At 39.2% G+C, this 13,665-nt stretch overlaps 1 protein-coding gene across 1 annotated transcript in view; it reads left to right on the forward strand.

Moving 5' to 3' along the window:
• The window catches only part of PLEKHH2 (pleckstrin homology domain containing, family H (with MyTH4 domain) member 2), a 128,342-nt gene that overhangs the window by 104,453 nt on the left and 10,224 nt on the right, over nt 1-13,665 (forward strand). Inside the window, exons 24-27 of the mRNA XM_006839406.1 lie at nt 5,211-5,352; nt 7,861-8,006; nt 9,282-9,411; nt 13,197-13,283. Coding sequence (XP_006839469.1) covers nt 5,211-5,352; nt 7,861-8,006; nt 9,282-9,411; nt 13,197-13,283 — 505 coding nt within the window. The remainder of the gene's footprint in view (nt 1-5,210; nt 5,353-7,860; nt 8,007-9,281; nt 9,412-13,196; nt 13,284-13,665) is intronic.

Raw genomic sequence — 13,665 nt, forward strand, 5'->3', positions numbered from 1 at the left:
GTGTCCTTGGTCAGAATGGTCAGTAGTGGTAGCTGGGCATTATCTAATTCTTCTGATCTCAGGTTCAAAGGGGCTGTGATGCATATGGGCTGTTAGTCCTATGGATTAGTTTCTTCTTTGAGCCTCTGGGTTCCTTCATTCTCTTTTGCTCCATACATGTATCTTAGATGGCTGATCGCAGTGTTTAAGATCCCAGACATTACTCACCAAAGTAGGATGTAGAACATTATCTTTGTGAACTATATTATACCAATTGACTAAATTGTTCCTTAAGGCTGTTGCCCCAAGCTTTTTAACCCTGTAAACCAATCCCATGAGTTGTCTCAATAGGTCTGGGAAGTCTCCATAACTGCTCGCTATGTAGTCTGTTACATATGTGGAGAGACATGTGAGTCCATATGCCTACAGATACTCCTGAACATGTGTGTGCACTTACTCACATGTGCCTTTCTACACATCCATATCTATCTGTGCAGTCTCATACATGATTTTTTTGGTTATTTTTACTGTTATAAATTTTATATTGGTGTTGTTATTAAGTGCTGTTGAGTCAGTTTTGACTCATAGTGACCCTGTATAGGGTTTCCAAGGAGCAGTTGGGGAGCTTGAACCGCTGACCTTGTGGCTCAAACCCACTTGGCAGTTCAGTACATTAATCCAGAGTGCCACATATACTATAGTATTTACTGAAATGATACCTTTTTTTTTCTCATGTACTTTTTAGTGTCTTTATTTACCTTAGCCAAGTTGAGTGATCTCACTCATATTTGATATTGCCTTTCCCATTACCAGAAGTAACAAGTGGCTTTTATCTAAAAAATAACTCCCCTTCCTTCTCCTTACTAGTCCTAGTAACCATCAGAGAACTTGGCTTTTTGTATGTACATATATTTTTGCCTTTTTATAATGGACCATATGATAGTTATCTTTTTGTGTGATCGTCTTATTTCTCTCAACAAAATGTCCTCCAGATTCCCCCATGTTGCAGATCCCTCACTATTCCTCATTGTTGTTGTTGTTAAGTGTCATTGAGCCAATTCTGACCCATAGGGTTTCTGAGGAGCAGCTGGTGAGCTTGAAGCACGAATCTTGCAGCTCAAACGGCTTTGCAGTCTGGCGCATTAACCCACAGCGCCACACCAGGACTTCCATTATTCCTCATAGCTGCGTAGTATTCCACTGTATGCATTACCACTGCGTGTGTATCCATTGATCCATTGATGGACACTGAAGTTGTTACCATCCTTGTGATGTTGTGAATAATGCTATAATGAACACAGGCATGCATATGTCTGTTCATGTCCCGACTCTTGTATTTCAAAGATATATGCCTAGAAATGTAATTCATATGGTGTTTCTATTTCTAGCTTTTTGAAGACGTGCTGTGCGGTTTTCCATAGTAATTCCACCATTTACAATCCCACCAGAAATGTCTAAGAGTTCCAGAGTCCCTACAACCTCGCTAGCATTTGTGGTTGTCTGGTTTGCTTTTTTCTTGATCATTGCCATTATTGCAGGGTTGAGATGGTATATCATTACAGTTTTGATATTGCATCTCTCGAATGGGAGCACCCTATTGTTCTTCTTTTGGTCACATGAATGTCATCTTTGATGAAGCGTCTCTTCATGTCTTTAGTCCTTTTTTTTTGGTTTTTTTTAATTGGATTGTTTGTCTTTTCATTGTTGAATTATTGTTGAAGTTTCCTATATATTTTAATCATTACTCCCTTGTCAGAAATACCACTGCCAAAGATTTTGTCCTAGTCTGTAGGTTCTCTTTCTACTCTCCTATAAAGTTTTTTACTGAGCATAGAATTTAATTTAATAAAAATTAAATAAACGTTTAATTTTTAGGAGGTCTCAGTTGCCTCACTTTTCTTCTGTTGATTATGCATTTTTAGCTATGTTTGCTAGCTCCTGATATCAAGCAGGGGAAATAAACTATGTACACAAACACAGTGCACAATGTGAAAAGACAAGCATACCACAAAATGAGAGCTTTATTATTATTTTTTTTTTCTCTTTCTTTTATATCACTTGGCTGATACTGCCCTACTATGTGCTTCTGCCACTGTAACAACTTGCATTATTTGCTGTCATGTAGTCATAGATAAAAAATGGGGCTTGGGATTGATTTTCACCCCCCAGGATGCCATTTGAAATGACTGGTCCAGTTCAATGATTCTTAACCTGAGGTTGATAGGAAGAATGATCAGAAGGGCTGAGAGTACACAACCTTCCTCCACGCCCCCAAGTTTCCCCAGAGATTCTAAACTGCTGCCCTTAACCCCTTGCTGTTTGAGATCATTTCTGAATGAGGTTCAGTAGCTGATGGGAGTGTTTCATCCCCCTCAAAGGCATAGGAGAAAAAGGCTGAAATCCAGAGTTCTAGTCAATTGGATGCACACTTAACAACTAAAACCCAAACCAAAGCCATTGCCTTGAAGTCAATTCAAACTCATGGTGACCCCATGTCCCGCAGCATAGAACTGTTCCACAGAGTTTTCTTAGCTGTATCTTTACAGAAGCATCTGGCCAGGACAGTCTTCTGTTGCACCACTGGGTAGGTTCAAAAAGCCAACTTTTAAGTTAGTAGCTGAATGCGAATCAATTGTCCTACCCATTAACCTACCTGATAGCTGTTGATGTCACTAAGTGCTGTCAAATGAATAGGTGTCGACTCATAACAACCCTGTATAGAGTTTATGAAGAGTGGCAGGAGGGTTTGAACTATCAACCTTGTGGTTAGCAGTCCAGTGTGTATCCAATAGTGCCACACCTGGACACCTAATGTGGTGTCATGAATTACCCAATGTCTCCTCTAGCCATAGTCTGCAACTCCCACTAAAGAGAGCTTCTGTCCTGCTGCGTCTAGAGAAGGTGGGCCTCCGGAGATATTGATAGGATGACATAATTCAGCAGTGGATGTCAGCAGACTTCATAGTAATTGTAAGAACTTGAACCTCTAACATGGGTATAAAATGAGCCATCTCAGATGCAAAGAGAGCAGGCATGAATCTTACTACCATCAAAGAAAGAGCCAGGGGGGGAGTGCATCCTTTGGACTCCAAATTCCCCGTGCACTGAAACTGCTCAACCTAAGGACAGAAAGTGGTGACACTACAGGAGTGGTAGAGGAGCAGCAGCAACAGAACCAAGAACCAGAGCAGTGAGCTTCCCAGCCTAAGGAGCAAGTAAAGATGAGTGACTCTGGGCAGGAAGCTTGCTTGTAAAGTGGGGTGCCTTGAGACACTTAGGTGGGGGAGCTAGGCTTGCTGACCAGGGAACTAGAGTTGAGTGCCTTCAGGCTGAGGCTTATGGTGGAGTGGTGTGTCCTCTGGGCATTTATCAGCAGCTGACTGGAGCAACTGTGCCTTGAGCATTTCTGATCCTGTCCTGTACCTCCTAACTTTCCTAATAAAACCAGTAACTGTGAGTATGATGTGTGGGATCTGGGTGGCCACTGCAGTGGATTATTGAACCCAGCTGAGGAGTAGACAGGGCTGTGGGAGCAATGGTTGTTGCCACATATTTTTGTACCTACCTAACAACTGGATAGAAATGGCTCTTTTCAGTCACTGTGTTGTCATGACAGTGTTTCCATGTCACCCCATTGTCAATACATAGTATCCCCTGAAAGCAGTCTTGGTGGTGCTGTGGCGTTGGGCCCCTAACTGCAAGGTTGGTGGTTCAAAGTCACTAGCCGCTCTGAGGAAAAAAGAGAGGCTGTCAGCTGATGGACAGATTTACAGTTTTGGAAACTGTAATGGCGTCACTATGAGTCTAAATCAACTCTATGGCTGTGGGTTTTTGGCTGGCCAGGTCTTCAGCCTGAAGTCAGAAGCCCAGAATCTCACATATAAATAAATGGCACAATGAATGATCAAGGGGGACCCTAATTCAATGAAGAGCACAGCCTTCAGTATGGATTACATCTCAATGTAAAGAAAACAAAAATCCTCACCACTGGACCAATAAACAACATTCTTATCAACAGAGAAAAGATTGAAGCTGTCAAGGACTTCATTCTTATTGGATCAACTATCAACACTCAGGGAAACAGCAGTCAAGAGATCAAACAACGTATTGCATTAGGCAAATCTGCTGCACAAGACCTTTTAAAGTGTTGAAGAGCAAAGATGTCAACTTGAAGACTAAGGTGCACCTGACCCAAGCCATGGTATTTTCAGTAACCTTATATGCATATGAAAGCTGGACAGTGAATAAGGAAAACCATAGAAGAATTGATGCTTTTGAGTTATGGTGTTGGAGGAAAATATTGAAAGTGCCATGAACTGCCAAAAGAACCAATAGATCTCTTTTGGAAGAAGTGCAGCCAGAGTGCTCCTTGAATGCCAAGATGGCCAAACTTCGTGTCTCATACTTCAGACATATTGTCAGGAGGGACCAGTCGCTGGAGAAGAATATCATGTTTGGTAAGGTAAAAGGTCAGAGAAAAAGAGGAAGACCCCCAACGAGATGGACTGGCCAAGTGGCAGCATTGATGGACTCAAGTGTGGCAACAGTAGTGAGATTGGCCCAGGATTGGGCAGTGTTTCATTCTGCTGTGCATAAGGTTGCTATGAGTAGGTACCGACTCAATGGCACCTAACAACAACAATTCGATGATGACCTTCTGGCAAGCAAAAGCTATTCATACTACAACAGGTCATAATGATAACATGTAAAGTATTTTTGAGTCCCTGAAGCTGCTTATCAGAATGCAGCAATATAGTCAAAGCACATTTAAATGTATAAATATTATCTTTAAGGTAGTCAAAGCAAGCACCTCCCCCTTTTATTTGATGTTGACTTTTGGATTGGTTTTGAACTGAAACCTTTTTCCTCTCTTTACTCCCTGGTATGTCTAAGCTATTTGGGAAAGATCATGAGTGTTTTGAAATGTAGTTCTTCAAAGTCCATTGAGATGAAGGGTTCTAACAGCATTCCTTACAAGAGTGGGCATACTTAATTCTTCTCCATGTCTTTAGTCCTTTCTCAATAACAGGTAAGGGTTTGGTAATTCATAGCATAAAAATAGCAGAGCAGAATTCTTCAGGTTGCCGAATGTTAGAGAGAACAGAAATAAAGTAGTGTTTTAAGTATGTATTTCCTAGAGAACTGTTTTAGAACAGCCTCCAGCATTTATTTTCTTCTTTGTAAGAATATCATTCCATGACACACACACACCCTTTTTTTTTTTTAAACAGACTGTATTTCTCCGTGCAAGCACGTGGAGAGACTGACAGAGAGAAGTTGCTGTTAATGTATCAGACAAATGATCAAATAATAAATGGGCTCTTTCCTCTGAACAAGGATCTGGCATTAGAAATGGCAGCTCTTTTAGCACAGGTAACTTAGCATACATATATTTCAAGAGTAACGTATTGTAAAGGTAACATATTAATTTCTACACTGAGTTAAATGTAGTAAAACAGTACACCTTTAGGGATGCTTTCATTTCATTTTGCTGTGATTATTGTTGAAATGTGCCTTGGAGTCGGTTCTGACCCATAGCCACCCTGAACAGGGTTTCCAAGGCTGTAAATCTTTACGGGAGCAGAAAGCCTCATCTTTCTCCCACGGAACAGCTGGTAGTTTCGAACTGCTGACCTTGCGGTTCACAACCCAGTTCATAACCACTACACTACCAGAGCTCCTTAAAAACTATCAGGCATTATAATTTCAGTTTGTCTCTAAATTGCTGGCACTGTATTAGCAGTGATGTTAGAAGGAGACAGTGTTCCATAAAGGGAATCAAGCTTCTTAATTACCTTGAAAGAATACCACGAGTCTTTGCATTTAACAAAGGAGTTTGCATGTAGAACAAAGAATGCCATGATGAAATGGTTCAATGAATCAGCTTTAAAATGGCTAAAGCACTTCCTTTTGCTTGTCTGTTATATCAATTAGCATCAAGTTCAGTCTTCTACAGAAAACACATAGTACATAACAGTGACAGGTTTTTCCAAAGGTGCTCTCATGCTTTGGACATACTATCAGGAGGGACCAGATCCTGGAAATGCATATCATGCTTGCCAAAGTAGAGAATCAGTGAAAAAGAGGAAAATCCCCCCAGCCAGACAGATTGGTACAGTAGCATCAAAAATGGGCTCAAACAGAGCAACAGTTGTGAGGCGTGCGCAGAACTAGGCACTGTTTAGTTCTGTTGCACATAGAATTGCTATGAACAGAACTGACTCAACAGCACCTAACAACAAGAGCTAAACATTGTTCCTTTGAGAGAGAGAGAGGGAATGAAGCTTTCATTTCTGAGGAATAACAGAGTAATAGAATGAAATGGGAGAATGAATACAGTTAAACTTATGGAGAAAATCTAGGGAAAAAGTAGTGAGAATATAGTTCTTGCTACCATTACATTCAAGGAGCTCTGGTAGCATAGTGGTTATAAGTCAGGCTGCTAACCTCAGAGTCAGCAATTCAAAACTACCATTGGTTCCGTGAGAGACAGATGAGGCGTTCTGCTCCTGTAAAGATTTACAGCCTCAGAAACCCTGTACAGGGTCGCTATGAGTTGGAACTGACTCCACGGCACTTAACCACCATTACATTCATTAGAGATGCTTTGAAAATCCAACTAATAGTTCTATGAAATGCGACTTGCTAATTTTTGTAGTCCTTTTTAAACTTTCATTTTACATTATTTTAGCAATTACAATAAAACTTGCAAAAAAAAACAAACCTGTATGAGACAGAAACCTGTCAGGGAAGGAAAAGTCCACTGTTTCCCACTAAAACAAGGGATACCAAACAAAACCCATTGTTGTTGGGTAGAATCCAACTCACAGCAACCCTATAGGACAGAGCAGAATTGCCCCCATAGGGTTTCCAAGACTGGAGAACTTTATGGAAGCAGACTGCAAAGCAGGTGGTGGGTTTGAACTGCCAACCTTTTGGTTAGCAGCTCAGTGCTTAACCACCAGGACTCCTTAAACAATAGAAAAGTGGTAAAACTGTACCTGTCAAAGGCAGAAAACTGTGAGCCCCAGAAACAAAAATAATCAATAAAGCTGTCCTGTTGAGTTCCTGTTCTCATCACCTTCACTTGTGAATTCTGCCATCACCGTCCACCACCAGCCCACTGCTGTGGAGTCGGCTTTGACTCATAGCTACCCTACAGAACTGCTCCATGAGGCTTCCAAGGTTGTAAACCTTTACAGGAGCAGAAAGCCTCATCTTTCTCCCATGGAGTGGCTGGTGTGCTCAAACCACCAACCTTGTGGTTAACAGCCCAGTGCTTAACCCATTACACAGTCAGGGCTCCTCAGCATACAGTTTAAAAACTCACCGCTACTGAGTCAATTCCAACTCATAGGGACCACCAAGGCTTCTTGTAAAACGTTGTGTGTTGTTGGTTCCTACTCATAGCAACCCTGTATAGGGTTTCCAAGAACAACTGGTGGATTTGAACTGCCGACTTTGCAGTTAGCAGCCCAGTACCTTAAAAATTCCTGTAAAATAGTACCTTAAAAATCATCCTGTGCTGTTACCAGCAATAGCAGGAAAGAGTATGAACTTTTCTATAAGCAAATGCTATTAGCAAATCTACTTACAAAGTGTCTATAGAATTTGCTGATAGGATGGTGAGATTAACCTATGGAGGTTAGTGCAGAAATGGGACAGAAATGTTTAAATTATAGCTTTTTTCAAAATTAGAATTTAAATAGCATTTATATTTTAGTAGCAATTATTGTGTATAACTGTAAATGTCTTAATCACACAAGCGTGACAAATGGATTTATGTATGATGTGTTATAAAAAATATTTTAAAAAGAAATTGACTTTCTTTTCTAAAACTTTTTCCAATATCCTATATTTTCTCTTTGAATTTCCAATTAGGTGGAGATTGGAGATTTTGAAAGACCTTTCTCTACTCCAGCTGGACACGTTACTAATCAGTGCAAGGCAAATCAAACTCTAAAGCAAGTCATAGAGAAATGTTATCCTAAAAGGTATAGAGATGGTTGTTCTGAAGAACAATTAAGGTAAGGAACTATTTTAAGTCTTTGAAGGGTAGACTCACTAGTTTTCCAGTGATTTTTTTTCTGTTCAAATTTTTTAAGTGAAAAGAAAATTGTATATGATAATTTTCTCTGGTTTTTTCATACTCAAAAATATTTTTAAATACTCCTTTCTAGAAACTTTAGAATCTATGCTTATAATAAAAAGAAATAATAAAGACATTTACTCTAATTTAGATGACCTTCTTTTCATCTGATTTCATTAATTCTTTTCAAACTAATCCTGATAAATAGAAGGGATAAAAGTGGCCAATAGCATGTTTTATTTTATTAAGCATTTTATGAAACAATTTTTATTTCTTTTGTATTATATAAAGAAGCTCTGGTAGTGTAGTAGTCATGAGTCAGGCTGCTAACCTCAAGGTCAGCAGTTCGAAACTACCAGCAATTCTGCAGGAGAAAGATGAGGTTTTCTGCTCCTGTAAAGATTTACAGCCTTGGATATTCTGTGCAGGGTCGCTATGCGTTGGAATCGACTCCACAGCACACCACATACAGATGTGTCATATGTGGGGGACTTCAAGAAGTTCATGGAAAAATGGAATTTAAAGATATTAGAACTTTTTGAAGCACACTTGTATTACATTATGATAAAGAGAATGGAATAGTAATAAATTCTCTTCTTAACACACAAGATCTTTTTTTAATTTTTGATAAGTTTTTAATTTATCCCAACTCATTTGAAGTTTGGATTTTAGAGAGTACATAAAGAAAAACTTGCTAGAGGAAAAGACAAAGGCATATCCAATTTGCTGAGTTATCCAAAATGGAAACATTTAAAACCTGGTTTATATAGATAGTTGTCTGCTTTTATGATTTGATTTGAAAGCTTTTCCCAGATATCCAACATCTTTCTAAATTCCGCCATTGGAATTACTTTTTTTGGGTTTTACTTTTTGTACTTTTCTTTAAAATGAAAATATGTCCATGAGAAAATTACCTTTTAAACAAATTTGTACTAAGGTTTTATGTTCACTTATTATGATATTTTAAATGTACCTGCTCAGAGATGGTAGGGAGGGTTGGGAGGAAGTGGCCCCTAAGTTGTGCTGAAAGCACTAGGCCTATGAGAATTTGGTCAAAGGAGTGGTACAAAAAGACAAGGGGTGGACAGTGGTAGGCAAGAGTCACAAAGGAATCCCTTCACTGCCTCTCAGCTTTACCAGGATGGGCTCAAGGAAAGCTTTACCTTGGGAGGATGATATGCTGATTTTGCTTTTGTGTTTTTTCTTGTCATAGGCAGCTTTGCCAAAGACTGTCAACAAGATGGATGGCCCTCCGTGGACATACTGCTGCTGACTGTGTGCGAATTTACTTGACAGTAGCCCGGAAGTGGCCATTCTTTGGTGCCAAGTTGTTTCTTGCAAAAGTAAGAAAAGGTTGAGGAGGAGATGCATAATAGAAACCATTGTGTATGTGACCAACTTCATCCAGTTCTGCCAATTAAAGTAGTGATAACAGTAACTCTAAATTTAGTACAGCTGCTTTAAAAAAAAAAAAAGAACACGACTTCCCAAAAGTGTTAAGTAAACAATGCAGGGATACTGGCTGGGAAAAGTGCAGAAAACCATCAACTTCTCTATCTTTTCCCTTCCGCTCAACTTTTCCCTACCCTAAATCATTTAGTAGATTCACTAGGCTAATCAATAGACTGAAAATAACTCTTCTTTCTTCTCTTCATTCATTCATTCACCCACTTAACCTGTAACCAGTTGCCACTGAGTTGATTTCTACTCATGGCCATTCCATGTGTTTCTGAATAGAACTGTGTTTCATAGGATTTTTTGTGGCTGATTATTTTGGAAGTATATCACCAGGCCTTTCTTCCAAGGTACCTTCTGGTGGATTGCAACTTCCAGTCTTTGGTTAGCAGCTGAGCATGTTAATCATTTATACCTGCCAGGTCTCACTCATATGCTCATATTACATATTGAGTTCTGATTGTCAAGCACTTACTGAAGATCTAGGGATAGATAAGCTCATGGCTTCAAACACTTGACTCTTGAGCTCCCAACTAACAGGAACTTAGTATAGGGCTACAGGCCTGCAACCAAACCAGGGTGTGATAAATATTCTAAGAGCGACGTGACCAGTTGTTGTTAAAGTGCCATCAAGTCGGTCCACTCATAGCGACCATGCAGTGTTTCTGAGGAGCAGCTGGTGGATTTGCATCACCAGCCTTAGGGTTAGCAGTCCAGTGCTTATCCTACAGCACCACACCAGGACTTTGATAAAAACAGTGTGCTACAGAAATACTGTGGAAGGGGATTGACTAGCCCTCTTCCCAAATAAAAATCTGTAATTTTAAATTCTACCTCTTTCTATTGAACCATGCCATCTTGTACTCTCTCAGGCTCTTAAGTTACATGTGTCTTATGTTACATTTGTGTGTATGTGTTTTATCCTTGCTAAGAAGTTATATACTCTGTAAGACTCACTGATCCTAAGATCTTCACTGGGTGCCCATCATAATGCTTTGCACATCATAATGTTTTGTACAGCACAAAAATTTTATTAAATGATGACAGTGCATTACCTTTTACACAGATGGCATCTTTTGCTCACTTTCTTTTTTGTAACAGGGAAATGCCTTCTTTGTTTACTTAGTGGCATCCTTTTAAATACTACCTGATTCATGGTGTGGCATTGTAGAATAAACACTGGACTTCAAACCACAAGGTTAGCAGTACAAACCCACCAGCCACTCCTCAGAAACCCTATACAGGATCTGACTTGACTTGACAGCAATGAATAACAACATAGCCTTTTCAAGACAACATTAAAATAATTGTTATTGTTACATGTCATTGAGTCATTTCCAAGTCATAGAGACCCTGTGTAGGGTTTCTGAGGAACAGGTAGTTTGAACCACCAACCTTGCAGTTTGAACCACCAGGCTTGCAGTTCAAACTGACATTGCATTCCAGTGCTTATCCTATAGCGCCATGCTAGGACTCAGTGCAAAGGAAAGGCATCCTCCTGGACTGATAATGCACTAGACCGCAAGGTCATTTTGAACCATATGGTCGGTGGTTCAAATTCATCAGCCACTCCTTGAAACCCTGTCCAGGAAGGGTTGTTATGAGTCATTACTGACTTGCTGGCACTTAACAACAACATTTCTTTTAATGGACTTCTTGTGTGGAACTGTAGGATCAGCACTTGGATTGTGAACCACAAGGTCAGCAGGTCAAACCTACAAGCTGCTCCTCAGAAACACTATACAGCATCACTATGAGTCAGAACCAATTCGATAGTATTTAACAACAACATGCTTTTAATAGTCCTGGTGTAGCACTGTAGGATAAGCACTGGACCGCAATGTTGCTTTGAACCGCAAGGTAGGCAGCAAGGTAGGCAGAAAAGGATGCCTTTTCTTTGCAAGGAGTTCTGATGTGGCACTGTAGGATAAGCACTGGACCGCAATGTTGCTTTGAACCGCAAGGTAGGCAGCAAGGTAGGCAGAAAAGGATGCCTTTTCTTTGCAAGGAGTTCTGATGTGGCACTGTAGGATAAGCACTGGACTGCTAACAACAAGGTTAGAGGTTCAAATTCACCAGCTGCTCTTTAGAAATCCTACACAGGGGTTGCTATGAGTCAGAATTGACTCAACAGCATATAACCAGAGCAGTCTTCTGTGAAAGGAGATCTGGTGGAACATCGGTTAAGAACTTAGCTGCTAACAGAAAGGTTGGCAGTTCAAACCCAGCCAGTGGCTCTGTGGGAGAAAGACCTGGCAAACTGCTTCCATAAAGATACCAGCCTCAGAAACCTTCTGTGTCACCTGGAGCCACTGTGACTTGAAATCCATTTGATGGGACTTAATCTTTTGTAAACCATCCCTCATGGACAATGTGATAACCTGTGTTTTTTATACATAAGATTTTAATAACTTTTACTGCATACAAATAACACAAGTTGGATCCCAATTCCTTATATTTACTGTTAAGATTCTTTTATAAGATTTCAGAGAAGTCCTTAAGTTTTTTGTTAGAATTTCTGTTGCTAACTGAACAAAGCAATCATTATGGAATACCAAAAACATTCATGAGTTTTAGTGGTAGGAGATTCTTTTGATCAATATAATTTCATTGTGTGTGTGTGTGTGTGCATTTATGTACAATAAATCATCTCTTCTGCAGTCTTTTAAAAAATCTTTTTGTTATGAATGAGTGAAGGTTTACAGAGCAGCTGATCAGTTCCACATTCAACAAATCATCTACTTCCTGACATTACAATGAATACAATCTCTTCCATATACCATCAGTTAACACTATTTTCCTTGATTCACTTTAACTCTTGCATTCCTCCCTGTGTCTCCTGTTACCTTCATCTTTCCTTGTTTTTTTGTGAGGGCGGGAAGTAGGAGTAAGGATTTTCAGGTTAGGGTAACTAATTGTTTTTTGTTGTTGGTTTTTTCTCAACTTTTTATTGTGAATTGAGTGAAGGTTTACAACTAATTGGTTTTTGTAGTAAAAAATTTTTTCATGGAAATGTTCGCATTTCTGATTACTGTTGATCACACAGTTTCATATTTCCTTCTTATTTTCTAATGTTAGACATTGAATATTCGACCAATAATCTTTCAAAGAAAGTGTGAAATAATAATTATTATTCCCATTGTAATAGTAATATATACCTTATAAAGCATATCAGTATGATTTTTCATTAGAATTTTGATCATCACAGAAACCCTAAGAGCTTTTTTTTAACTATTAACTTTTTTAAACAAAAGAAAAATAAGGTATAAGCATTATTGCTTCCATGTTACAGATGAGGAAATTAGGTAGCTTGTCCTAATATACACATTTGTTGTTGTTGTTAAGTACTGTCAGTTCTGACTCATAGCAACCCTGTATAGAGTTTCCAAGGAGCAGAAGGTGAGCTTGAACCGCTGACCTTGTGGTTCAAACCAACTTTGCAGTCCAGTGCATTAACCCACAGCACCACCCCAGGACTCCTAATGAATACATTACTGGCAAATTTGAGTCTTAAACCCAGCTCTCTTAGCATCAGATACACTATACCTCCTCCCCAAGAAAGATTTTCTGTAGATTTTTATTGTTGTTAATTAATGGCAAACATTTAACTTGAGAAATATTTCTGTAAATATATTTATCGTTTATAATACAGTGTACTTTCATCTCTTCATAGCCCATAACTCTGTCATCCCTTGGAAATACTTTCATGTGGCTGGCTGTCCATGAGGATGGTTTAAGTATCTTAGAATACAACTCCATGGTAAGAGTAAATTCTAAAGTTCTACACTGAGTCAACGATTTCCTTTCTATTGTTCATTCTACCATAAACAGAAGGTTGTTGCTAAGTGCCATCGAGTCGGTTAGAACTTAGAGTAACCGTGTTGTTACCAAGGGCAGCTGGTAAACTTGAACCACTGACCTTGCAGCTAGCAGTCCAGTGCTACACCAGAACTCCAAACAGGAGGTAGTGATAGCGTTGTCTGATTTTTCTCATACATACAAAACATCCTTTCCAATACTGAAATGAATAGTCAACTGACAAATACAACTAAGAATACAATTTAATCTTTTAAAGCAAAGGTTAGAGAAAACTTTAAGGAATGACAAATCTGATAAGAGTCTTAAGATTAAATTGGGGGACA

This window comes from Chrysochloris asiatica, unplaced genomic scaffold, assembly GCF_000296735.1.
Source record: "Chrysochloris asiatica unplaced genomic scaffold, ChrAsi1.0 scaffold00024, whole genome shotgun sequence".
Taxonomy (NCBI): domain Eukaryota; kingdom Metazoa; phylum Chordata; class Mammalia; order Afrosoricida; family Chrysochloridae; genus Chrysochloris; species Chrysochloris asiatica.